The sequence below is a fragment of the Callorhinchus milii genome, unplaced genomic scaffold (genome assembly GCF_018977255.1).
Source record: "Callorhinchus milii isolate IMCB2004 unplaced genomic scaffold, IMCB_Cmil_1.0 Scaffold23, whole genome shotgun sequence".
In the NCBI taxonomy this organism is placed as follows: domain Eukaryota; kingdom Metazoa; phylum Chordata; class Chondrichthyes; order Chimaeriformes; family Callorhinchidae; genus Callorhinchus; species Callorhinchus milii.
The window spans coordinates 1172151-1196549 of record NW_024704764.1 but is presented as its reverse complement, the minus strand read 5'-3'; the positions used below and the strand labels follow the sequence as shown (position 1 = coordinate 1196549).

The following is a 24399-nucleotide window of genomic DNA, read 5'->3' as shown; positions in this document are numbered from 1 at the left end:
ACTTCATTCTTTTCATTATTTTATATACGTTTCAATATGTCATTGGGGCTGGAGTTCAGTTCAACTGAGTGCTAATGCAAAGTAAGGCCAAAGTATCCTATTAAAATTAATACAAATGTATTTTGTATTGTATGCTACATCAGTTGAAAACTATTAACTATTAACCTTAAAAGTAACTTTGCATTATGTATTATAAAATATCCTTCAAATGCATTTAAGGTGCAATATATATATTAGCAAGCGACTTGGAACATACTTTGCATGTTTTTTCAGTTTGCTGTTGAAAGAGTATGACCTATGCTCAATTTTTAAAAGAGTTCAATAGAATACTAAAATACGTCAAATGTTTAAATGTATCAAGGAAATACAAACGTGGCTGGTTTATATGCTGATTCTGCATCTGATTTGGGGCAATCACAACACAGTCATGTCACTCGTCACCTTCAGTCTTCAGTTAATTAAACAACTCCATGTAATACAATCATTTCATAAAGTAACGGAATTAATACACTTGCTTATGAGTGGAGATTTCAACCAATCCAATTAATTTCGATCCTTATTTCATTTTAACGCACCTTTTACACACAAGAAAAATGTTTTTTTCAAATAAAAAAATCGACAATCCGAGATTTTCCTGGAACACTGGAATGAATGATAAATTATTATTATTGTTATTATTGTTATTATTATTATTATTATTATAGTGTAGGTATTATTACTATAGGTCTTCATACATGATAGGACTGTAAAATGCACATTCAAATTTATCTAATATGCATTGTTGGGCAACTTATAATAATAATAATAATAAATTCTTCAGAACTGGGGCGAAGAGCACACAAAATAATTCGCTTCATTCAAAATATTGATTGTATTACAGACGAAATCATTCTTTTGCACAATTGATCTCCGTACCCATTGTGGAATATACATTTTGTGGACATAAATTACGCAAAGCACATTCCAAAAAATACGAGTACTTTCTGTCATTTTGTTAAAAGATAGCGTTAAGGTTAGCCACCTTCATCAGTATTTTAACGACTCCTGTTTTCAATGTATCTCTTGATCTGTAGCAGGTTTTAATAATTCAATGAATAAGTTCTGGGTAATGGGTCGCATATGGGTCAAAGACAAGTCCGGGATAAAAAGATAAAGTGACTATATGTATGTTTTGTGGGCGGACGCGACAGCCAATTTGTGCCAGCAATATCCCACAAAAAGTAATTGAATGAGTGACCAATTTTATTTGGGGGATTGTTGGCCAGAACACCGGGAGACGTTTCCAACTCTTTTCGAATAGTGCAGTGGGGGTTTACTGTGTACCTGAGCAGGTGAAGGGGGGGCTTCATTTTAACATCATCCGAGCGACAGCAATTCTAACATTTCAACGGGGCAGTTGCACTGCATTGGAGTGTTATGTTCGACTCAATGAGTTTCAAGGCCCGACGTGGGGCTTGAACCCATAACCTCTTGACTCAGAAACGAGAATGCTACCAACTGAGCCAGGCTGACACACCAGGTGTTAGGTGAAATATTCTCTGCCTGTTCTATGTAACACAGTAGGATTCTTCGCCCAGAAACGCAGAATTCAGTCTTGTCGGTTTGAATACAACGGATTTTTGAATTTATATATAAGTCTCAAGGTGCAAATGATGACACATTCAACAGGAGTATAGTATCGAGATGTGATATAACATTGCGATATCAGCTCGTCCATGTTGATGTTCCTGAAAGGTGTGGGATGTTACTAACTCTTTTTGCAGTCCTTACATTATTATCAATATTACAACAGTTATTAATGAAGTAACTGTTTCAGGTAGACCCCTTTTGCTGGAAATTTTAATTGAAGTCACAAGTCACTGCACGCAACAGCAATTTCCTGTGAACTGCTTTCAGGGTTTGCAACGCTCTAAGCGCTGTATCAAATGCAATGAGCATTATTATAAGTTCAGCGGTCTTCTCCACAATGTTGTTTCGTCTGGTCTGCACTCCATCGGTCCAATTGCGGATAAGGGGCTGCATCCGGATGGTTATCCTACCTCTCACTCTCACAAGCCTTGTGAACCACTGTGCATTCCCTCCACTTTGGTTTCAGCAGCAATTATACAGAAAGCAATGGAACGGCCAGCGATAGAAAGTAATCTTACGACGAGCAATGTTAGGTCAGTCCGTCCTACAACATAAAACAGGATTGCAATATAAATGTAATTTAGTGACATCTTGAAATGATCTTGAAATGATCGGTGGTTTTGAGCATATGAAGTAATCCACCCAGTCAAACCCTGGGTTTTTATTAACCGATTGATGTAAGAAAACGCCCATTAAAATGACATCCATTTATAAATGGAAATGCATCATAAATAAATTGGTGGTTGGGTCGGATGATAGATAAGTGTGGGTGCAAAGTTATTTGCTCTATTTGATGTCTCATTTTAAATACCGATATTCTACCAACGATATCATATTGTCCAACATCCGCTTTACAAGAGTAATCCCCCGACAACATTTGTGATGCATGTAAATTAAGAACACACCGACAATGCACATTTAGATGACGACAACTTAGCAATGTACACCGCAGCTTGAATTGGAGCACGATTTATTAACGAAAATATTGTTTCTGGTGAAAAAATTAGGGACATGGCAAACGATAAAAAGGTAATTAAATGTTGTGTGTTCGAAACACAGACTCTGAAATGAACATGGGGGTGGTTGTCATGTTCCGACCCAATGCATCGTGTCGACCAGCTGAAGAAATATGCAACTAAAGCTTACTAATTACAAATGACACCCCATGGAACGCTGTTTAAAAAAAAAGGTTCATTCAACCAACGTTAATTAAATTTATGATAAAGGTCTGGTTTAAATTGCTCAGAGCACATAAGGGAATCTGTAACTTTCGAATACTCCAGTTATTAATCATAAAAAAGCTCTTTGTGTGACCATTTGGATAGCAAATGAAGATGGGCAATTCGCCACATCGAGGGTCATATGAAGTTCCTTGTGCTTTTTAAAGTTAAACATTCATGGAAATGTAAGCGTTTTATCACTTTTTTACATTAACATCTTTATTGTGTTTGCAAAAGTGGGAACTCGTACAAAAGGAACATCGAGTGACATAAACAAACTATCGTATCAAATTAAGGAGCATAGCAATCCGTATCGAGACAACTAATAGGAGCCCAAGAATCTTTGGAATGACTTTCCAACCACAAAAACAAATTTTAGACGAATATTTTAAGTGAACCATTTCTTAATTCTTAATCTTGCCCTCTGAGTTTTACGCCTGTGGTAATTTATCGAAACAAACCGGGTCTTTTATTATGAGAACTGGCAGATCTGGGTCAGTATCCCGGGCTTTCTAAAGCGTTTTATAAACGACAACACCCCCCCACCCACACCCCCACCCCGCGCCCAAGACATTCCAGTGAATATTTTTGTTCCATAGCACAAATGAAAATAACTCTGCACATATTCCTCTTACCCTTAATAACTTTTTTTTAGGTGTAAATACCTGCAACGCAGAAATGACACCTCCCCATTTACTACATTTTACATTCTAGAGATTCATGTTGGACATGGGGGGGACAACCTATACCAAATGAAACACACTATTAACATTAGAATTTTTTTTGTTGAAAGTCAAAGCAAAGTCTGGAAGAACTTGTGCTTTTTCTAAACATGTCATTCTCACGAGATATATCCGTTCGCATTAACTCCCATTGTATAAAATTCACGACATAAACTTGTTCTCCCAAAACCACTCGATTGTGCAGTCCTCAGAGGTCAGAGCAGTAGATATGTTTCTACTTAAAGCTTTGTCCCATTCTTGGTTTTGCAAATTGACATTACGGTGCCACACATACTTTAAGATTCATGGATTATGTTAGAGATTACATTCAGTAGCTCAAGTAAATCCAACTCTCATGGTCTGCCCCTAAAACCGAATAATTGAACTAAGCAAATATTAATATTTCGTTGGTGGTGTCATATTTGCTCAGTACTCCTCTCTTTGCTGTTTACACATACACAAAGGGCAAGTGGCTTAAGTAAATAACAAGGTCTGCTTGTAGATGACCAATTAACAAAGATCCAATGTAAAATTTAAAGCAGGACCAACTTGAAATTCTACTCTAGATCCTCATTGTTTACATGTCTATGTCCATGGTTATGACAACCTGTTTCGAGGGATTGTAATAGGTTCCTTATAGCTAGATCTGTATGACTATGTATATTTAAAAAATGGACAGTGAGAAGTCAAAATGCCACCCCCTGACTGCAAGCCGCATACCAATATTCATTTGTCTCTCTGTTCGTTCGCTGAGTCAGTCGCAACCAAGTTGCATCAAAAATGCTAGACGAAAAAAAAGACCAAGGTCCATCTAGTTCTCCTTCCACCTTCCTGGCGGTCGCGTAGGTAACCGCGAGACTGGATGCTGCAAGTGTCCAAGCTCAACATACTGTACAAAGAAAAGGCAGAAAAGCCAAATTTCGAAGATTGTATAAATAGCAGAGTAAAGAGAATTACATTACTTAGGGAGGCAAATTATACCATTTGTTTAGATGCCCATAACATAGCACAGGCATAGAGTCAGATCTTGACCCAGAAAACTTTCCGTCTGACATACTTTGGGAAGATATTATCTACGGTGGACTCCAGAGAGAATCCTCACCTCATAAAATCGTGTTATTTTAAGGTTGACTTTCCAGAGCTTTCAGACTTCAGTTCAATTTTAACCCTGAAAATGTTTTTCCTTCCAGATAATTTGCATACTTTTGTCGTTAATATGAAGGTCACTTTCTAGTCTGACTATTTTCATTCGGAAGAAGGATGTGTTTTGTCTACTTTTTCCGATTTTGTTCACCACTGTTTTCTCTCTCTCTCTCTCTCTACGTTCTATCTCTGTTCTGTTATGAGGTCTCTTCCTATCTCTCTCTGCTCTCCTCTCTCTCTCTCTCTCTCTCTCTCTCTTTTTCTCTTTCATTCTGACTGCTCTCTTTCTCTCAGACAAACTCAGTGCCAAACCATCTTATCCTGGTCCAACAATTGCTGTCTTTGAACTTCCGTCCGGGTCAAGGTTACCTTTGACCCCGAGGTCAATAGAAACACATTCCACTCTCTACACAAACTTCGAAACCTCCCTCCGGAAACGGATCGATGTCGCCATCCGTTACTCTGCACGGCCCCCACCCCACCACATCACTAAAGATCAAACCCCCAAACGTGGCGTGGAAAGGACGGTGGCTCTCGACGGCTCACCTTAGAAGAAAGCAGTGCTGAGTGGAAAATGTCTGGGTATTGGGCCTCTTTGGGTCTGAAAGATGCAGAGCTATCAGTGTAAGATCGCCATATAACAGGGTGCAGCCGTTGTCATGGGTACGGTTATATATCACCGATCCTTAATAAGATTTAATGGCTGGTACTTTAAGGCGGGCGATTGGCATTAATCCAATTGCGACCAATTAGATAGAAATTTCACGTAACCCCTGATTTCACACAAATATTCAAAGGGTGACAATGACCTCCGGGGGAAAAAAATGACTTTTTGATGCCAAACAGTAACAGGGCGATCTACATAATCCGCAGGATGGCGCAATCAACGTCCACTCATAATCGCAGTAAAATTGTGCAGAGTGTTATAAAATCCCCCAACGCATATCTACACACAAGGAGAAAGGGAAGGAACAGAGGTCCAGAAGGCATGGTCACTGTGAGACGCACAACATTGGCAGCAACACACCCAAGACATGGTCTCTTCAACACACTAACAAGCCGGCAGGTAAGCGTGTTTGGCTTGTGAACTTTAGGGTGCTGCCGCTCTCTCAGAGGAAGATTAGAAGTGTGTGTTTTTTTTTGCTTGTTTGAAGTTTTCTGATCTTGACTCATGGCGAAAGTTTATTACGATCACAGTTCAGCTTGAAACACCAAGGTGAGGAAACCCCGGGGAAAAACGAAGTGGGGGGGGGGGTTAAAAAAATAGTTTCCCGTGGAGTAGCTGATCCAACCTCTCTATTAGTTTGGAACCTCGCTTTTTGGTTTGCAGAATTAGCGGCAATGGTATGTGTAAAGGAGTCCAGTCCGCTTCATATCTCCTTGTGATTTAAGTATTTAGTTTCACTGTCCTGCATTAGATAGTGGTATTGTATGTAGTCTAATGAAAAGAGGCATTTGTGTTGTTATTGTTGTTGTTGTTCAGATATGCTCTCCAGATATGTAGCCTTGACTGTGTGTGAGCTCTGAGCATTAGCGTTACCCAAATCCCTTTTCCACACACTAATTGTTTAAAGATTTTTAGTTTAGACACATGTATACCGTTTGGGTACGTGTGCGCGTGAACACATTTAAATATCATAATTTTGAGAATGATCTATGATATGTGTAGTGCTTTCTGTGTGTTTTATTAGATAATACAGTTGTAGAAAAAAAAATTGCATTGTTTTCCCTGTCGCTTATTGCTGGATTGTTCATTTAAATTTCCCCAAATACGTGCATTTTGTTCTTTATTCTATTGTGCAATTATTTGGCAGCAGTTTAATCAGCTTCTACAGTAAGGCCTACGTTTTATTTTGTGTTTTCTATTTTAATTGCAATTTTTTTTGAGAAATGCCATTGACTTTGGAAGTGATGGTTCTTTGCCGAATTATAAGTACTTCACGTCGAAAAATTGTGTACGCTTGAATAAATGTAAAAGTGTCTTTCTTCAGTAATGGTATTGACTCTTTTCTGTTGTTGTTTGTTTGGTTGATCTCAAGCTTAAAGCAACAGGAAGGTAAGGCGGAGAGTTGAGATCAACTAATTGGAAAGGCAGTAAAGAATGAAAGACAGTTTAATGCACAGACTGGCATTCTCTTTATCGACCTGTCTGGACTGTAACTCAAAACTGTATGAAAGCCAACATCTATCACTGCCACTTGATAGCAAAACTTCAGTAATTATCGACCAATGCTCAGGAAAAAATTAAACTCTGAGAAGTTAAAAAGTAACTTACTTGTTTTTTTTGCTCTTCAAATATACACGATGGCAATCGTTTCAGCACCATGACTCGGTTTATAAAATGATGGGTTAGGTTTCGCGTAAGCGGTGGGAAATTTTTTTAAAAAATCGATTCGAGAAGTTTTCATATCTAAATCGGTTTATTTTCGACCATCAACTAATAATGGAATGTTCTTTGTTCGGTCGAAAAATGATGAAAAGAACATAAATTCCTGAAATCGTCGGAATGCTTTGGTCAGAACATTCCAAACTCAGTTTTTTTTTACAACAAAGTAATATTTTTGCTGTTAATGTATCACGATGTTTCAAAAATATCAAAGGGATGAAAAGTAATTCTCCAGCCTTGGATCTCACCTCAAAACAGTCACAATTCAGGTCCATGGTCCTCTTCGCTCCATTTGTAAGACAACAGTGACATCAAGTGGTCATTGTGGGTGACTGCAGTGTCTGTTTGCAAGTGTTGAGTCAGCTTTGTGTCATGCAATGTAAGAAATAGTAAAAGGTTCTTTTACGCACATTCAAGTATAATTTTAGTTCGTTTTTCAGTCACAGTAAAGACAAACCAGAAGAAAGTACTTTGCGTATCTTGTAATGCAGTTACTCCGTTTATTTGCGTGAAATATTCATGGGAAACGCCTTCTCCAGAAAAAGTCTACGACTAATGAAATAATCAAGTTTCCAACATCAAGTTTCTCAGCATATATACAGAGGCAACTATGCATCTGTGCTTCATTCGAGTTCTTGCGAATAGGTATCTTTTGTATTATATTAAATTGTTTTAACCAAAGGTTTACTTAAATCTCAAAGCGTTTTATTAAAGTAATGCCAAATCATGTAAAGACGTGAAATAAAAATATATCATTCAGCCCCTTCCAAGTTCACGTTGCAAATTCTGGTCTTTGTGCGTAATTATCGACTGAGGACAATATTTCGGGAATTATTTCGTTTATGAACAATTTACACACATACATTTTATGTAAAACAAGATCTTGATATGAACCTAATTATTGTATGTTCGAAATTATTTGAATTTTGTCAAATAATTATAAACAGTTGAATTTCACTGCCTTTGTTTTCAGAGAGCATAGGATTATTCGACAGGATTCATCGATACGTCAATAAAAAGGCGATATATTTGGTTTACACTGAATTGTGGGTTTAATTTTCTTTTCGCTTCTTAATTCAGACAGAGCATTAATACTCTATTTAAATTGGTTACTGTGTTAAATTCAGGCCTGTCCCGAGTAAGATGGCAGGCGGAATGACGTGACATTTTTTTTTAACTTTGACTAAAATATAAACTGGTGTTCGATGCAGAAAAAAAGTAATAATATTAAACAGGAAGATAAAGAATAGCAGTTTTAAAACCACTCGAAATGTAATTATTTTTCTTAATAACGAAATAAACTGCTGATTGTTTGATTTCATCCCCACTACGGATCTATCGTTGGACTATATTATTCGTTGAGAAAATAAACCACAAGTCGTGTTGTGACGTTCGATTGTTCTTCGAGTTAAGCGAAAGTGTTTATACTGTTCAGGTTACGATAACAATTATAAATGTGACTTTTGTTTGAATAATTTATGAATAAGCGCCAATGTCCATCTTGCAATTCCTCATTAAAAATATTCGATCGGATTTTTGCGCCTTATAAACTGGCTTCGGGGCTCTGCTTGGGTAAAAGTGTTTTATTTCGGCAGTTTGGTGAAAAATGTCCGAAACTTGCATGTGTTGCTCTGGCGTAAACTGCAATTGAATGTTGCAATGGATCATCTTGATGATTTGTGGTTTGCATTTTGAATTCAATACATTATTCGACCACCTCCAGTTAATTGAAGCTATTTGGAAGCGCCCAGTTATGCAGGTTATGTGTTCGATATGGCAAATCTGGATATTGGTAACTCTTATAGCGTCCGCTCCCACCTCTACATCTTCAACGATGATTTATTAATAATTCTGTTGAATTAATAGGTTTTTATACCATGCGTAATTTGCAGGTAAAGGAATTGTTTCTCCAAGAGAACGTTTTTCGGAATTAGGATACCTTGACCTTCACAGGGAGAGAGTGGGGGAGGGAGAGGTCGGTTAGACTTGAGCTCAGTAATGTTAGCCTTATTCGCTTGCAAACATCGAAGCAAGGCTGTGGTATCTTCAGACTAACACTTTAGATGTGATGTTTTAACATCAGTAATATGCTGCGTTCGGCACTTGATCACATCAAACCAATGTTTGAAATATCTAGAAGATCATTCAAAAAAAAATCCGCAACTTAGCGTTTTTCTGCGGTTGGGGAGTATTTTCACCGCGTCTGCTTCCTTTCTTACCGGCACTTTTGGTTCGTTACTGCTAAGAAAGAACTCCCGGCCTATCGTCTCACATATTGACTGTTATTAAGTACCCGCAATGTGTAGAAAGTGAATGAACTAATTCAGCGGCAATGCTTTGCTTCATGCGTTCAGTCAACGATAAGAGGATCCAGCAATTCACCGAAATATGTTATGGCATCTTCAACGTGTGGACAATTTCTATAAATTTGCTGATGTAAACGAATGGAGAAACGTATTGAGAAGGTAGTTTGTTTGCTAATTCATTGTTATTCGCATTTTCAGCAAAGACATAGCAGATGATAGAATATTATTAAACCTATTCAGTTTCTATTCATTCGGCTTCAGATTGAGAAGTATATACAGTCGATAATTCTTTGTTTCGATGTGGAAACGTTTGAATGGTGTGATATATTGTCGGTTGTTATTCGTGAAAAGAAAGCATCTTGTTTCTTGCTCTGACCCTCGAAGGTTCTAAAATTATCATTTCAAACCCTGAAAAGTACAAAGTCTACGCTGACATTCTGCAAATATCAAACTGTCCTCCTCCGAATTCCTATAATTTTTAACTGAATGGTTATTTATTGAGTTGCCGAACGTTTCCAAACCAGTCGAGAAGGAAAGTGAATGCGCACTGTGTTTCAGGAAAGGTAATTCACAAAATATAAAGGCGTAACATTTAAACAAGTTTTGATATATTTAAGTAAATTCAATATTATTTATAAAGATATTGAATATTTAATCTGTGAAATCGGTTACTTTATAATCTGATTACATTGCTTATCTGGTAAATGATTCAAAATTAATATAATTGTGTGTTAATATGTATATGTGATAGAGGGAAAGGGAGAGAGAAAAAAACGGTTTCGTATGTAAAAATAATATGCAGTTCACATCCTACGACAACTATAATTGTGTTGCTGCTGAAGTGGTTGATTTTGTTGCTTTAGTACCATTTATTTAAGAAAAGGGAGCTTTCCATATAGAAGGTTTCATGTGTAAAAATAATATACAGTTCACATCCCGCGACAACTATAATTATGTTGCTGCTGAAGAGGTTGGTTTTATTACTTTACTTACCATTTGTTTAAGAAAAGGGAGCTTTCTATACACAGAGTGTTGTTCCATGATCTTGCGCCTGTGGTGGGCAGAGAATAGTCCAACAAGATCGCCTGGACTTTATAGATCTATTAGAAAACCGTCCAGAACTTGGACTTATTAGAATGGAAACAGAAAGTAATAATGCTATTAAGTTTAAATTAAGTTCAACATGCGAGAGATGAATCTATATTGTGCTCACTATGTCCTTCATGTATACCACGAGAGCTGGATGTTAGTTTTTCTTAAGGAAATAAGCCAATTCGTGTCATTGTCTTCATTGTTACTATTATCCTTTGCGACAAATAATATGTTATAACTTCCTTTTTGCGCACACATACAAACCTATTTGTGCACAGAACACACATACACCCATTCGTATGCACACGTACACAGATAAATATACACATTGCTCACGTCTACATATGTACACTCATACACACGTATGGTCTGAAATATACAATCCAGGGTTATAATATAAACTGTGTGCGTCGCTTTTGCGTATTCTGAACGCCGTGGTTCATTAACGGAAATAACCTCTATCGAGATATTTTACCGATATTCTATTCGCAGCGAGATCGATGTTTTGCTGCTGCCCTAACATGGACCAGAAAGTAATATTTTGATGGAATTATGGCTGAAAGTCCTGTGGCCCTGTTTGTTGGCACCCCGGAATGCAGTGAATCTCCATTAATTGGTCCGCCAAGAAGCCGTATTTCACATGTGTCCGAAACTGAATGTAACGCTTTCAAAAATACCTTCACTTAAGCGTTGCAATCTTTTTGTAAAAGCGCCATAAATTAGTGGTGTGGGTTTATATCTGTGCGGTTTCTGCCACCTTTATTGTATCAAATCTAATTTAAAAATACCTTAGAATTACATGCGGATCATTTCCCACGAAGGAGCCACCAGGATTTTACCTCCACAGCAAGTTCATTTACAGCGTAAATATTTCTTGATTGTTGCATTAATTCCTGTCGATTCTCCGTATAAGTGTCTGAAGGTTGTGAAACGTGTGGCTCTAAATAGTCCCATAGAATTGAATTCAACTCCGGATTAAAAAGCAATTGAATCAAAACAGGAAAACACATTGTACAGTTTATAATGCAAATATTGCTATATTCTAAATCATATTGAACAAAAATTAGGCGCTTTATATCAAATGCAAGGATTGATTATTTATTAACGTAAACTATGTGGTATTGAGTAAATCCTATCGCTCTTTAAAATAATAAAATATCCATTTTGACTCGATCTAGAACAGCCTCTCTTTAATAAAGAATCCCGAAAGCACACGTATTTTCATGTTGAAATGCAATTATTTGCTATGAATTTACGTTCGGTAGGTAATCAAACGTATCATTGAATTTGGATAACCCAGTTATTTTATTTGGGTAATTCTCGCAATATTACATGGAAAAATAAATGCAATTATTCACTGCTATTTGTTTCAATGGTAGCTTATGTTTTGCACAATGTTATACCTGCAGTTTTAAGACAATAAAACTTAGAAACAAGGATTTAAGATACTTGTATTGTGTCGTGCTCACACAACATACAATAACATGTACAAAATCTGTCAGCTTTTAATATATAATATATGCAAATTATATACAAATTCATGCGTGTAAGTTCAGATCTGAATATTTGGTGAATAATTATATATATAAAAATGCCTCAGGTCATATATTTTAGTTTCTTGTTTATCCGGGGGAAGAGTTAACAAGCAGTTTGCTGAAAATGCATTTCTAATTATTTTGGATCCTTCTGGAAAATAGTTAGTTACTTTTTCATTTCGTCTCTTTCTGAAGAGGCGATGTATAGAACTGATTCAGTAAACCTCTTATATATAGATGTGCCGAATGTCCCTCCCTCAACACACACCGGCAGACACACACGTATATACGTACAAAATGAAGCACATACACACACACACACACACAGACACTTCTATGTTTCCACGTTTCTCTTCTAAACTCAAAATCATGTTCTCGTGGGTCTCATATAGAAGCGGAGGACAGATGATCTCAGGCTATTTTCACCCATCAGACGGTCAGTCATTGTACGCAGAATTATTTCTCTTCTGGGAAAGAAGTATATCCCCAGTGCGTGGCCTCTCCATGTGGCCGTCTGTCCATGTGCCTTTCTCAAGTATCATCCAGTTTTGAAATGTAATAAAGGCGAGCATATCGCATTCCTTTCATTTGAGGAGATGCATTTCTTGATTTCTTGGCTTGGGAGTGTATGTCTGTGTGTGTGTGTGTTGGGGTGGGTGTTGTGGTGGTGGGGGGGGGGGGGGGGGGGGGTGGTGGATGGGGCAGAGACGGGGGAAATCTCAAATCCCATTTACATCCTAATCCGATAATCGCAAACCAGATGCTTACATAATTTCCGGTGATAATGCCTTTGCATTATTGCTATTTGGGGGTATTGAGAATGATCGGACATTGCGGTTCGCCTTCAGTCAAGAAAACCATTTCATCCAGGATGAAACCAACAGTTTCACAAAATCTGTAGTTCGTTAACCGTCAATAAAAACTTCCTTTCTGTCATCCAAGATTTAATCTTTCTTGGAATACATAAAATCGACAACATGGAGAACCCTGTGCGGATGATGAAGTAATAAAATGTTAAAATATTTTAGTTAATGTTTTGGAAGGTGTTTGGTGCGGCGCCATATATTACATGATCATTTTCAGGGTTAATATCACTTCTCTCTGAACACATCTTGCTGAATTTACGGACACATATTTGTACTAGAATACTTGTCGCAGAAGGAAAGCTAAGTTATTGACCACGCGTCCATTTAACATTAGTTGAAGTTAAATAATATTTGTACAATATCCAAACAATTATTCTATAAATACAAGGTACATTGGGATCAGGGCATGCCTACGATTTCGCTCGTTGGGAGAAAATATGAGTTGTATATTTTATTTATCAGATCTTGGAACTCGAGTACACATTCCAAATGAAATCAACAATTTCGCCATGTATTTCCCCTGTACACATTTATCCAGAAGTACGTAAATGTGCTTTTCATACGTATAAACTAGATCCGTATATTCGTAGACGTAGCTATTGATTTGTTTGTTTCACCGAAACCATCCACGATAATGTATGGCAAGTAAACTTGACTACTTGTTGTGAGAAAGCGAACACTGAGGGGTAGTGAATTAACGTGAGGTAAAAAGAATGAGAATATTTCATTTCAACCATCTTTAAAATCAATAATTATCATCCTAAAAGAAAAATAACGTATTTGTCACGAAATAAGCATGTAGCATTAGATATTTAGTTAATTAGTTTGAAGTCACATATATATGTGTATGCGTGATTGAACCTTATACACTCCACAATAAAAAAGTTTCAATATATATTTACTGAATGCAAACATGAGCTTTGTTTTGCGTTACATTGAGGTGGATAACACTGAACACTTCCAAAAGAAAACTGTTAATATTACTTAACCACACAAAATTATTCTGATTGAAAATTAAAGCCGCCCGTTAATTGCCATTAAATCAATTATATGTTTACAGCATATAAAATGTTAAAATATGGGCTGTTACTAACTGCAATGGAAGACGAGTAAGATTTTGATTAATGAATGCACACTACAGCCTTCAGAATCCTCACTCTCTCTCTCTCTCCTCATGGAAAAGGCTCACAGTATTGGATATGTTTCTAATTCAGGTCACCGTGAAACGGAATTTGGGAGAAAAAGCAGAGAACTCACGTGGCGATTTACCGGTCGCCATTCCGTGGAAAGAAACTGCAAATTGTGACCTTGGCTCGTTTTTATTTAAAACACGAAAACGTAGGCGGTGACCTTGCTCGCTGAAATATTAATATGTATGGCGCAGAGAAAGAATAAAGGCCCTGAGTCAGATGTATAAAAGCAGGATTAACGAGGTTGTATTTGTCACAATAACTAGGTGTAAGTGAACGCCGCCAATGCATTAATTTTCGACTCTTTTTTTTCAAACCACCGAGCTGTGGGCGGTTCTGCGGTGCCTTGTGCGAGTCTGAGTGGCTGACTGACAGGAAGTTGTTCGCAACCGCCTTGTGATGAGTGCAGGAGAAATGTCAGTTTGACAATAACCTTTTTCCCCGGCCAAATTAAGCTCCAGCTATGTCATGTTCCGAGAATTCCGCTTCCAGCTCGTTTTCGGTGAGCTCCTTGATTTGCCCCAACCGAACAGAATCCTACTGTCCTGGGGGCTATTTGCCCTTCAGATCGGAGCAGAGCTACGGCTTACAGAACTGGCAAGTTGGCGTCGCGCAGCGTAAACAAGGGGGGATGAATCACCAGCAAGGTATAGGTTTGGCTCCACATCACTACGTGCCAGCGATGGTAGGCTGGGTAAATCAGCCACCCTCCAGCCAGGCAGACCGACCCCAACAGATAAGTAGTTGTTCTTTCGCGCCCAGCGTTAAGGAAGAAGCGAACTATTGCTTGCTAGATGGAGATAAGCACTCGAAGACGCAACCAAGCGTTTCTCCTTACCCGAGATTGTCGGAAATGTGCTCTGGTGACAGTGGTAGAGTTCCTGTGCCAAGATATTTTCGTCCCAACCCAACCTATGCATCAAACAAGCCCACGGATTACAACCCTCTGCAGCCGGTCGCCGTGCAGTGCTCGGTTCAATCCGATAGATGCTTCAACCCTTCCTTCTCCGCGGCACCAACATTATCACCATCATCCTCTTCAAAAGCAGGTGAAAAACACACAAACGTGACCACGGTTTCCAATCATTTGGGCCAAGCAGAACCCGCAAAGAACGGAGACGAACGAGAGTCCCCCTTCGCAGAAGACGCGTCGTCCTTGCGGTTTGTGGGCGTCGATAAGACTATTTCAGAGAAAGAAGTAAAAGGTGAGTAAAATGAGGAAGAAAAGAAGACAAGCAATTACACGACAATCGGAATAGTAACAAAGCTGCAACAAGGTGAATGGAGTTAGGCATCTCAGTGAATTGTCTTTGTCTTCAGCACAAAGATCCCACTGTTCAAATTAATACCTGAGGTAATTTATAGTGCTGGCCCATTCGCCAGAGTAAGTTACAACCTCATTTAAGCCACTCTTTAAAAGATCAAAACGGCGGAAGGTTTCTTTTCTGAATGTGACTGGTTTCTAGATATTAGAGGCTGCCATAAAAGTCCCTAATATAAACAACCCACCTAGGCAAAAAGAAAGACCATTCATCAATGCAAGCGCGTTTGAAAAGAGAACTTAAAAGTACATTTTAACATCTAGTTAAGGTATCAACCAAAAGCAGCTTCAGAAATACTAGCACAAAAAGAATGCGTATCATATCTATATATGCGTGCAAATCATGCAATTGTATATATGGATAATATATTAATACAAACGAAATGAAATTTTAAATTCAGATTGTATAAGATTATACGTACATCTCACATAAAAGATAAATGTGCGCGAGTACAACTAAATGGCTAGATGGATCTTTATCTAAAAGACTAAGTCCTGTTAGTGTTAGGTCGTTTGGTAAGAAAATTGTGCCGGTGACAGCAATATATCAATGGCCATTGGTATTGCTGTCTGGGAGAGCTAACAATATTCCATGAACATGTCTTAAGCACAGATTTTCCCCATGTTCATTAGCTGGCGCATGTATAAAAGCAACCCAACCCAAATTAACTGCCGCATTCGCGAACCATCACGCAGTCACTGCACTTTACGGCATATCATGTGAAGCGCTTTGAGGCGTTTTCCCGACGTAAAAGTATGTAGGGATTTGTTGTATAGTCCGAAATTCCATCGCTGAATTCCGTATTTAAGAATACTGAATGTAAATTATTTGAATCCCATGCGAATTTACGAATTTACATGGTCTGTGTTTGTTACCGTGGGCTCTGTTAAGGCACCAACTGAAAATCTCGTTATGTTGGAGTTGGAAAGTATTTGCTATGTTATTCCTTTACACCTCGACACTTATAAAGTTAAGCAAACAATCAGACATGTTAACCTCAGTTAGTGGTCACAAGTAGCCCAAGTTCCAGTTACTGAAAAATATCATTATTAAATATATTTTCCTGACTTATCCTGCTTTAGGAAAAAAAANCCGAGCAGCTACTAGGATGAAAGATATATTTATCTCAGGGCAGTCACAATAATTTCCCAGCACTATTTTTCGAAAAACAAGTTGCAAAGTTCAAATATTCTGAAGTTGCCAATTTCTTTGTAAATTACCCTACTCCCTCACAGTTGATTATTCCCTGCTATGCGTATGTTTGGTAACAGTTTAGCTGAGATGATGCAATGAATAAGATAATATCTAGATATTATACTTCTTTCATTTAATTGTAGATTGTTACCGAGTGTTCAGCTCACGAACCAAGTAACCCAACCGTAAATATGAGGCAGGGAGGTTCAGGCATAATGTGAACATTTGTGATATATTTTAACTTAAGAGTATAATTTTCTGGAGATTTATTATATCTCTTGGGCGACACTATTCAGACAATTAATAAATACTCCCCGAGGCAAATATTCTCCTATTCTGCAAGAGAAGTTATTGCATTCCAAATGCTGTTTTCGTTTAAGATATATGTTGCCTGAATACGCACTGCATTAATCCCATACTTGAATGGTGCCTACACGAGATTCAGATTCATTCCATCGCAATTTCAGGTTAAATGGCATTGGATTTATGGACTCTATCGGATGGTCAAATAGATGGGCCAGGTCTGAATTTCTCATACAAATACTGCAAATTCTGGTTTGAATCCTCCAGTGTGCAAAAACACTGACTTATTCTTTGCTGTTTGGCATGAAGACGTTTCTCACGAACTTAAGTACATCCTCTGACAGATCATGCAATACCAAGTGTCTTTGCAACACATGCATTGCGTACGATTCAACACTTTTTTAAAATCAATACAGTATCTGATATATAATGCAGTGGATTTAAAAGATATGTATACGTTATTCAATTTATTCCTCAGTACTAGGGAAGAACAATACCTAGAAGTATTAAACTACGTTACTCTTTGTTTGCCAATGATTTGAACAAAAGTTTTTTTTTCTTCATTCATACCTTCATGTCTTCATTTATCTGTGGCGAGACTACTAAAGTGCAGTTAGACTTTAGGTTGGATTCAAAATTGAAATCGTACCTTTCAGACACTGCAATGACTGAGAGAACTGCTGCTAACCTATTTTATGTGTCTAGATTTTGCTTCTATCAAATAATTATTGTAGTATAAAGCAGCAAGCAGCTGCTTAAAAAAAACTTAGCCGATTAATCATTAGCAAGCTGTTTAAAGGTACATTTTTGATTTACGTTTCATTACTCAAACTAAGCCACAAAGTGGTTTGTTATCGCTTATTCCATTCCAGTCTTGCTTCTCTCCATTTCGCCTTCTTTTGCCATTTACTGCGTTTGAAAAGTATTGGGTCCAAGGCCACACTGCAATGACCTCAACAAATAGTGTTCCTATTGATCTAAGGGGTTGCTCAATTAAATTGTAGAAAGTAAACAAAGAATAAATAGCACAACAAATACAAACAAAGAACCCGTAAATGTAGACAGGATTCAATCCAACTATCGTATCACACATTTTTTCCCCTTTTTCTCGAAAGATTAGAGACCAAAATGAAAGAAGCATATAATCAGGAAATACATGGCAAGTATGACCTTTCAGACAAAATATTAATTTGAGCATCACAATACGTTCCTTGTACCTTATTTTCTGGGTAGAAATATTAACTAGTATTAAAGTAGCTCTCCTGTTTATTAGCTGGTACATACAGTTATAATTGTGAATCTTTATTGGTTAAAGGGCTGTACTGAAGCACAGAAAGATTATTATCAGATTTCATTTGATACCGAGGGTTTCGTAATACTATACTTAATGTGATGATTTGGGAATGTGGTTTCCCTCTAACAAGAACACGAGTAGGAGTATTATTATAACATAGAATCATACAGTATTACAGCAAGTCATTGAGCTGATATTTTTCTCTACTTGAGCCATCTAATCCAGACTTCTGCTGGCAACTTATGTCCATTAATATTTCTCTTTTTTCAATCAGATATAAATGTTATTGTTTCTATAAACTCAAACGGTATTGGTGTTTTGATTCAATGGTAACAAGCGAAAACGTTCGGTTAAGTTTTCAGGACAAAGCCACTGTGGTGGACATATTATTCCAGCAAGCGAGTGCCTCAGCTCAATAAGGATCGATTTTTTAAAATTAAGTTTATGAAGAATATAGAATGGATTGTTGTCTCAGGTAAACATAGAACAATTACATTATTTCTTCATTGCTCCTCAAAATTTTAAAAGTTTCCCCTGTTGAAACTGTAATCAAAGCCATTAAAATAATCAGATCCAATGCTTTCCATCCCAACCGTCTTTATTTCCAGTCAATTTTCACCTCAACCGAGCAATGAAAGTTTATTTGAAGCGTGACCATAAAACCTTCACAGACGAGTGGTTAATAGACAATGAATTAAAATCTTGAGATTTTGTTCTCACACCATTTACAATCCTCACCGTTTTTGAAATGATTGGTGTTTTGCTTAAACGCTTCCACATAAATAGTTTTTTTTGGGGGGTGCTTTTATGCAACTTTTCGCGCCCATGTGAAAGTTCCTTGACAATCCTTTGACAATTAACAAACAACAACCGCTGTGTAAGTCTGATTACTTCTGTGGCGAGACAGTTACTGCAGCTTTCAGTGTGTATCACTCGTTGAACACAAGGACTTCATTCTGACCGTGTTGGAATGCAAAATGATAAGACTGTGGTTAAAACTTTCCATTAAAAGGTGAATGAATAGCGGGGGGGGGGGGGGGGGAGCTGTTTGGCACTATCGATAATCCCTCCCGTAAAGAAAAAGCTCCAAGTATCTGTGCGCTTCTCCTTTCAAAACGACAACATCCCTTTACTGTATAAATCATAACCTTCGTGCAATTCAGTGCATGAGCGCCTTATTGTGCGCTCGGAAGCGAGGAACCTGGTCACGAACAACGGTCGCGTGCGTGGCCGACAACTCGGGGGTGTAGAAGAGCTATTTGCTAATGCATCCATCCAGTTAGAAAAAGAAGGTGACGCGATTGTCCAATGGATATTATTCATTAAAGGAATAACAATAGATGTCAATGTGGTTTCGCTGATAAATCCAACCGGTTCAGTACAAATGAGTTTAGGTTTATTTTATGCGCGCGCGCGCACACACACACACACACATATATATATAATACTAAAGTCCTGCTTTTGTTAGGCAGCGCAGGTCGTGTGTAAAAGAGCATGTTCAATGATTCTGGCACGTTCTATCCATTATATATATATGTATATATCACTTCACTTCGAGGGCTGCTGTCATAAGGCTATACAAAGGCTCTCTTCGAGCGATATTGTATTGCATTAGATTGCAAATCAGTAACTTTTGATATAGTTACACCGTCTTCATGTATTTCGTAAACATTCTGAATTAAGTTCTAAGTGTGCAACTTTTGGCCCTGTCGCAAAGTGAATTCTCCCCTTCGATTCCTGGACGAAACTAACGTCGCGATTGAAAAATAAAAATAGGTTCCACTAATTTGAGGTCCAGCACCGTCTACAGTTTGTGTTTTGATCCAAGAAGAATCGTGGATGGTTCGCTAATATTTCCTCAAATGAGAGACCCTTTTGAATCTCGGGTCACGATGCTGTTGGGGTTAAATAAAGAAAGAACACTTTTATTCGGCAGTCCGTTTGACAATTTGTTTTTCCCGATTGACAGAACACACAAAGGCGGAGAATGCGACAAACTGGCTGACTCCGAAGGGCGGAAGGAAGAAACGCTGCCCATACACTAAACACCAGACCCTGGAACTGGAAAAGGAATTTCTCTTTAACATGTATTTGACTCGAGAGCGCCGACTGGAGATCAGCCGGGGCGTGAATCTGTCTGACCGACAAGTCAAAATCTGGTTTCAGAACAGAAGAATGAAGCTGAAAAAGATGAGCAGGGAAAATAGAATTCGAGAAATGCCAACCAGTTTCCCAATCTGATTAGCACTTATTAATTGGATAGCAGATGCAAACGACTCGTTTTTTTTTGGCAGAAGTCTAGACTCTACAACAACATTGACAGGCCGGGGGGTAGTAGAGCTGCAAGTTCACAAGTCTAGTCCCTAGAACAACATTCAGCCAGCGGGGTGGTAGGGAGTGGGGGAGGGTGAAGGAGAAAGAAACAAGATGGAGCCCAGAGGTTGCAAGTTCAAAATAACTCAACCTCAATTTTTTGGGATTTGCTTGTTAACTCTACATAAAATAAAAACTACAGTGTCCCCTGAAACTGTGCAGACGTGCATTAATGAAATAAATTAACTTAGGCGTCCTATTAACTAATTATAAGGAAAATAATCGAAAACATTTGATAAAACAAATATTTGGCTCGGATGATATTTTCATCGTCCTCCTTTCGTGGCATTTGGATTGAATTACATTTGATTAAAATGGGCGCATAGTTGGTTACACGTGTATGTTACGCTTAGAAATATAACCATTTTAAAATCTGCGACTTGAGTTTATGCCGGGACAATAGAGCAATTTTATACTTAGTTTATGTCCTAGAGTAAGCCATTTGTACACCTAATTTTTTTTGTCATTAACGTGCAACAACAAACATAAATGGGCAGGAAACAGTTGAAACAACCATGCTTGTCACAAATGTCGCGAACATTGTACTCGTTGTGGAGCAATTTGAGTATTAGGGAATAAAATTGGGAATATTTCTTGTTTGTGGGGAAATGTCAGCCTGGAATAGATCCATTCCATTGTTTATTGAAGCAAATCCAAGTTTCCTCGTAAAATGGAAGACGATCTGATAAAGAGCAAAGAAAACCTTTTGTATAATAGTTGTCCTTGGCTTTACTCTTCACCAATAACTGCTAACCCTCGCTTCCTTCCTATGACAGATTCCCTGCGAATTATTTTATCATCCTTTTGTTACAAAAGTGTCAAAACGTGAATTTCTCTGTTACTTCAATGCACGTGGGATTGGGTATTGTTCTCCACACAGTGTTCAATATATTTAAGAGACATTTTAGGACACGCCCCACCCACCCTACCAACCCCCAAATTGTCGATATTACCTTTCCAGTATAGCTCCAGTGCACAAAGGACGGTGGAACTGAGTTTACGAAAATAATGCCTTCGATAGGTAGAACTGCATTGTTGGAGGTCAACAGATGTTGAGTTTGTTTCTGCTTAAAATGATTATGTGAAAACCTGAGGTGGTTACTACACTAAATATCAACGAAGACACCAACAGCTGTTGGATGCCTAAGGGATTTTTTAAAATGAGGATTACACATGTCAACTCGGATGACTAAATCTTAATGCGATGCCATGAACATACAGGACTTTGCTTAAACAGGTGACGTTTGTACGATGTGTTGATTAAAATCAAGTAATTGAAATCATTCGTCACCTGACATCGACACCTCCAGATCACATCTCCAGTGGCACACAATTTGCATAAATAGCCTGTAAATATGAACTTTTTATGATTAAAACCTGCTCTTTGTCTATAACCCCTCACCACCCCCACCACGCCTATAAATACCCCAGACACTTCGTTCCACTTTGAAAGATATGCTTCGCTTTGGAAAATGCTGGGGAACAACATCTTGGTGAGATCCAATTGCACCCTGACCTCATCCACAAGTTCCAGACTTAAGCTAATGATTTATTTTCGCCTTCTAATCCACGTTATAGTTGCAATGGAAGGTTTTCTTATCAAAGCTAGCACGAACAGAGTGACAGAAAGCGGAATTAACGTGATATCAGTGACAGAATCGCAAACTAAGTGCACCAGCTAATTCGACTGATGAAACAGAAGAACATTTTCTCTAAGGTGGAAACCAATTTGGGTGGGGGTCGGGTGGAGGGTGGGTGGGTGTAGGGGGGGCGGGGGGGGGGGAGGGGGGTTGTAGCCAAATGTGAAAATAGTGGTCAGGGTTAACCTGAGTTTGCCAAACAAGCGAGTGCACAGTTTATACCTCTTACAGCAAACTTTCACCTTGAGTAGATATTGTATACTAATTAAAATGTGTGTTGTACTTAGAAATCACGTATCTGTGATACATGTTTCTCAAAATGTCTGAAGATTATTAAACCTTGATCGTTTCTTCGTTACTTCGCCTTTTCCTGTGCCGAATTAGGGAGACGTTTGTTACACTAGATGTTAGAACTTCGAAAAATGTAAAAAAAAATTATTTATTTTTAAAGAAACAAACGTATTACACCAAAGACTATTCCTGATTTTCTCGTCATTTCTTGTTCACTGCTATGACACTGAACTAACCACGAAACCCTCATCCATGGAAGTGACACAGTGTAAATAGTGGACAACAATATTCTCACTGTAATTCTACCAATAACAGTTGAAATTAAATATTTTCATTTTACATTGTGTATTAAATGTTTTGTATGGCATGTTATAGGTTTTTTTACGGCTTAAAGTCGTTGTATTAATTCGTTAGCCTCGTTGTAGGGCTCTGTTAAATCCAGATTTAAAATAAATAAAGATAAGTTCCAATTGTCTGGACTTTCATGATGTTTCACCCCCCCCCCAAAAAAACTTCTAAAAATTCATTAAGATCATTCATTCCGCGATTTTTCTTTATCGGAGTCCGGCTCGTGGACATCACGGATGGTGGTTGGTTGATTTTGAACCCGTGAAATTGACCTGAAATAGACAAGTTGATGGTTAAAAAAAAGAGCGAGAAAAAAAAAGAAAGGGAAATCTACAAGCTTCGTATCCCAAAGAAAAAGCCTGTAGTTTAAATTTATTTGATTTCCGGTGTGGGTGATTTAAATACTATCTAGACAGTCGTAATTTGACTATGAGCAGTGACGGTATATTATGGCCGACCGCGTCTGCTTTTATAACATTTTATGGCTTGTAAATATGTTTGGCGAGTTGCTGTCATGTAGGAGCTGTTGGGTTTGGGCACTTTGGTTCGGAGCAGCACGCCATGCACCACAACTTTGAGATCAGGGAAATGCCACACTTGCTTTGCAAACTTCAAGCCGGATTTGGCCAACTGGTGCTCAGACTTGGCTGCAGCACATTTAAAGGATAAGAACGGAATGGTAGGACTTTTTTTTAACACACACACACACACACACACACACAGTTTTGCAAACGAATGTCGTTGTGGCTGCATTCAGCTGAATTCCTTTGCGAACTTTTGCACCATTCATAGCGGTTTGGGTTTAATTTGGGAGCTAAATAGTCACGTGGTTGACATGGAAGATGAAAATTTTAAAAGATCACTGTGGTAACTGTGACATTGGTTGTTTCATTTTCAAAAAATATTTCGATCACCCGTTCACAGGGCCAATAGTGTAAGATAAACAATGTGCAAAACATCTAGTTGAAATAGTTGAATAGAACCAACTGCAAATTTGAAGTTTGTGATAACTCGTCCTTTTTAATTCAGAATCCATAGAACGTTTTTATGATCGAAAGAAAACGTTTAGCAAAATGGTCTTTAGTTTGCGATTGGGACTAAACTACATTCATTAGGTGCAATCTTTGGCGCAAGTGAAATGCAACTGTTGTGTGATTTAGGTAGTTTCCTGTTGTTGGGCTGCTCTTTGTTCACAGTGACAAGAAACTGCCTGTATTACTCCAGTTATTTTCATCGCAAACTTGTTGGATTTTAATTAGAAAGTGGATTGCTTTCCCTCCAGAAGAAATGCTGTTACAGTGGCTCACAAAGGCCCAATTTTGTTGTGTGAGTTTGCTAGGTCTGGTTGGTATGGATACTAGCTGCTGATGTTATCGTAATCTACGCACAGATAGATCTGTACATATGTCTGTATATAATAATAATAATCCTTGGATTTGGTATAGCACCTTATCATGTCTTCGAGACGTTTCAAAGCGCTTCGCAGAGTATACTGTAAAGTGAATTGTCTGTATATTTTGTGGGCGAAACGCGACAGCCAATTGC

General features: G+C 38.0%; 1 protein-coding gene across 3 annotated transcripts; it reads left to right on the top strand.

Annotated features, from left to right (window-relative positions):
- Positions 1 to 5232: 5232 nt before the first annotated feature.
- On the top strand, positions 5233 to 21076 carry hoxb10a (homeobox B10a). Of its 3 annotated transcripts, none has more exons than XR_488676.1 (2): positions 5233 to 5780; positions 20172 to 20234. XR_488676.1 is itself a non-coding variant. In XM_007904376.2 (2 exons), exons 1-2 carry the CDS (start codon positions 14553 to 14555, stop codon positions 20441 to 20443), a joined length of 1014 nt encoding a protein of 337 aa, XP_007902567.1. In that variant the 3' UTR covers positions 20444 to 21076. The 3 variants fall into 3 exon arrangements, 1 of the variants encoding a protein (XP_007902567.1); XR_488677.2 differs by lacking the exon at positions 5233 to 5780 and adding an exon at positions 9729 to 9969 and having other exon boundaries at positions 20172 to 20226; XM_007904376.2 differs by lacking the exon at positions 5233 to 5780 and adding an exon at positions 14553 to 15294 and having other exon boundaries at positions 20172 to 21076.
- The last annotated feature ends 3323 nt before the right edge of the window (positions 21077 to 24399 follow it).

Excerpts from the sequence above, each read along its gene's own strand:
- hoxb10a (XM_007904376.2), top strand. The coding sequence starts at position 14,553 with ATGTCATGTTCCGAGAATTCCGCTTCCAGCTCGTTTTCGGTGAGCTCC. Across the intron at positions 15,295-20,171 it reads TTCAGAGAAAGAAGTAAAAG|AACACACAAAGGCGGAGAAT; the intron begins GTGAGTAAAATG and ends CCCGATTGACAG.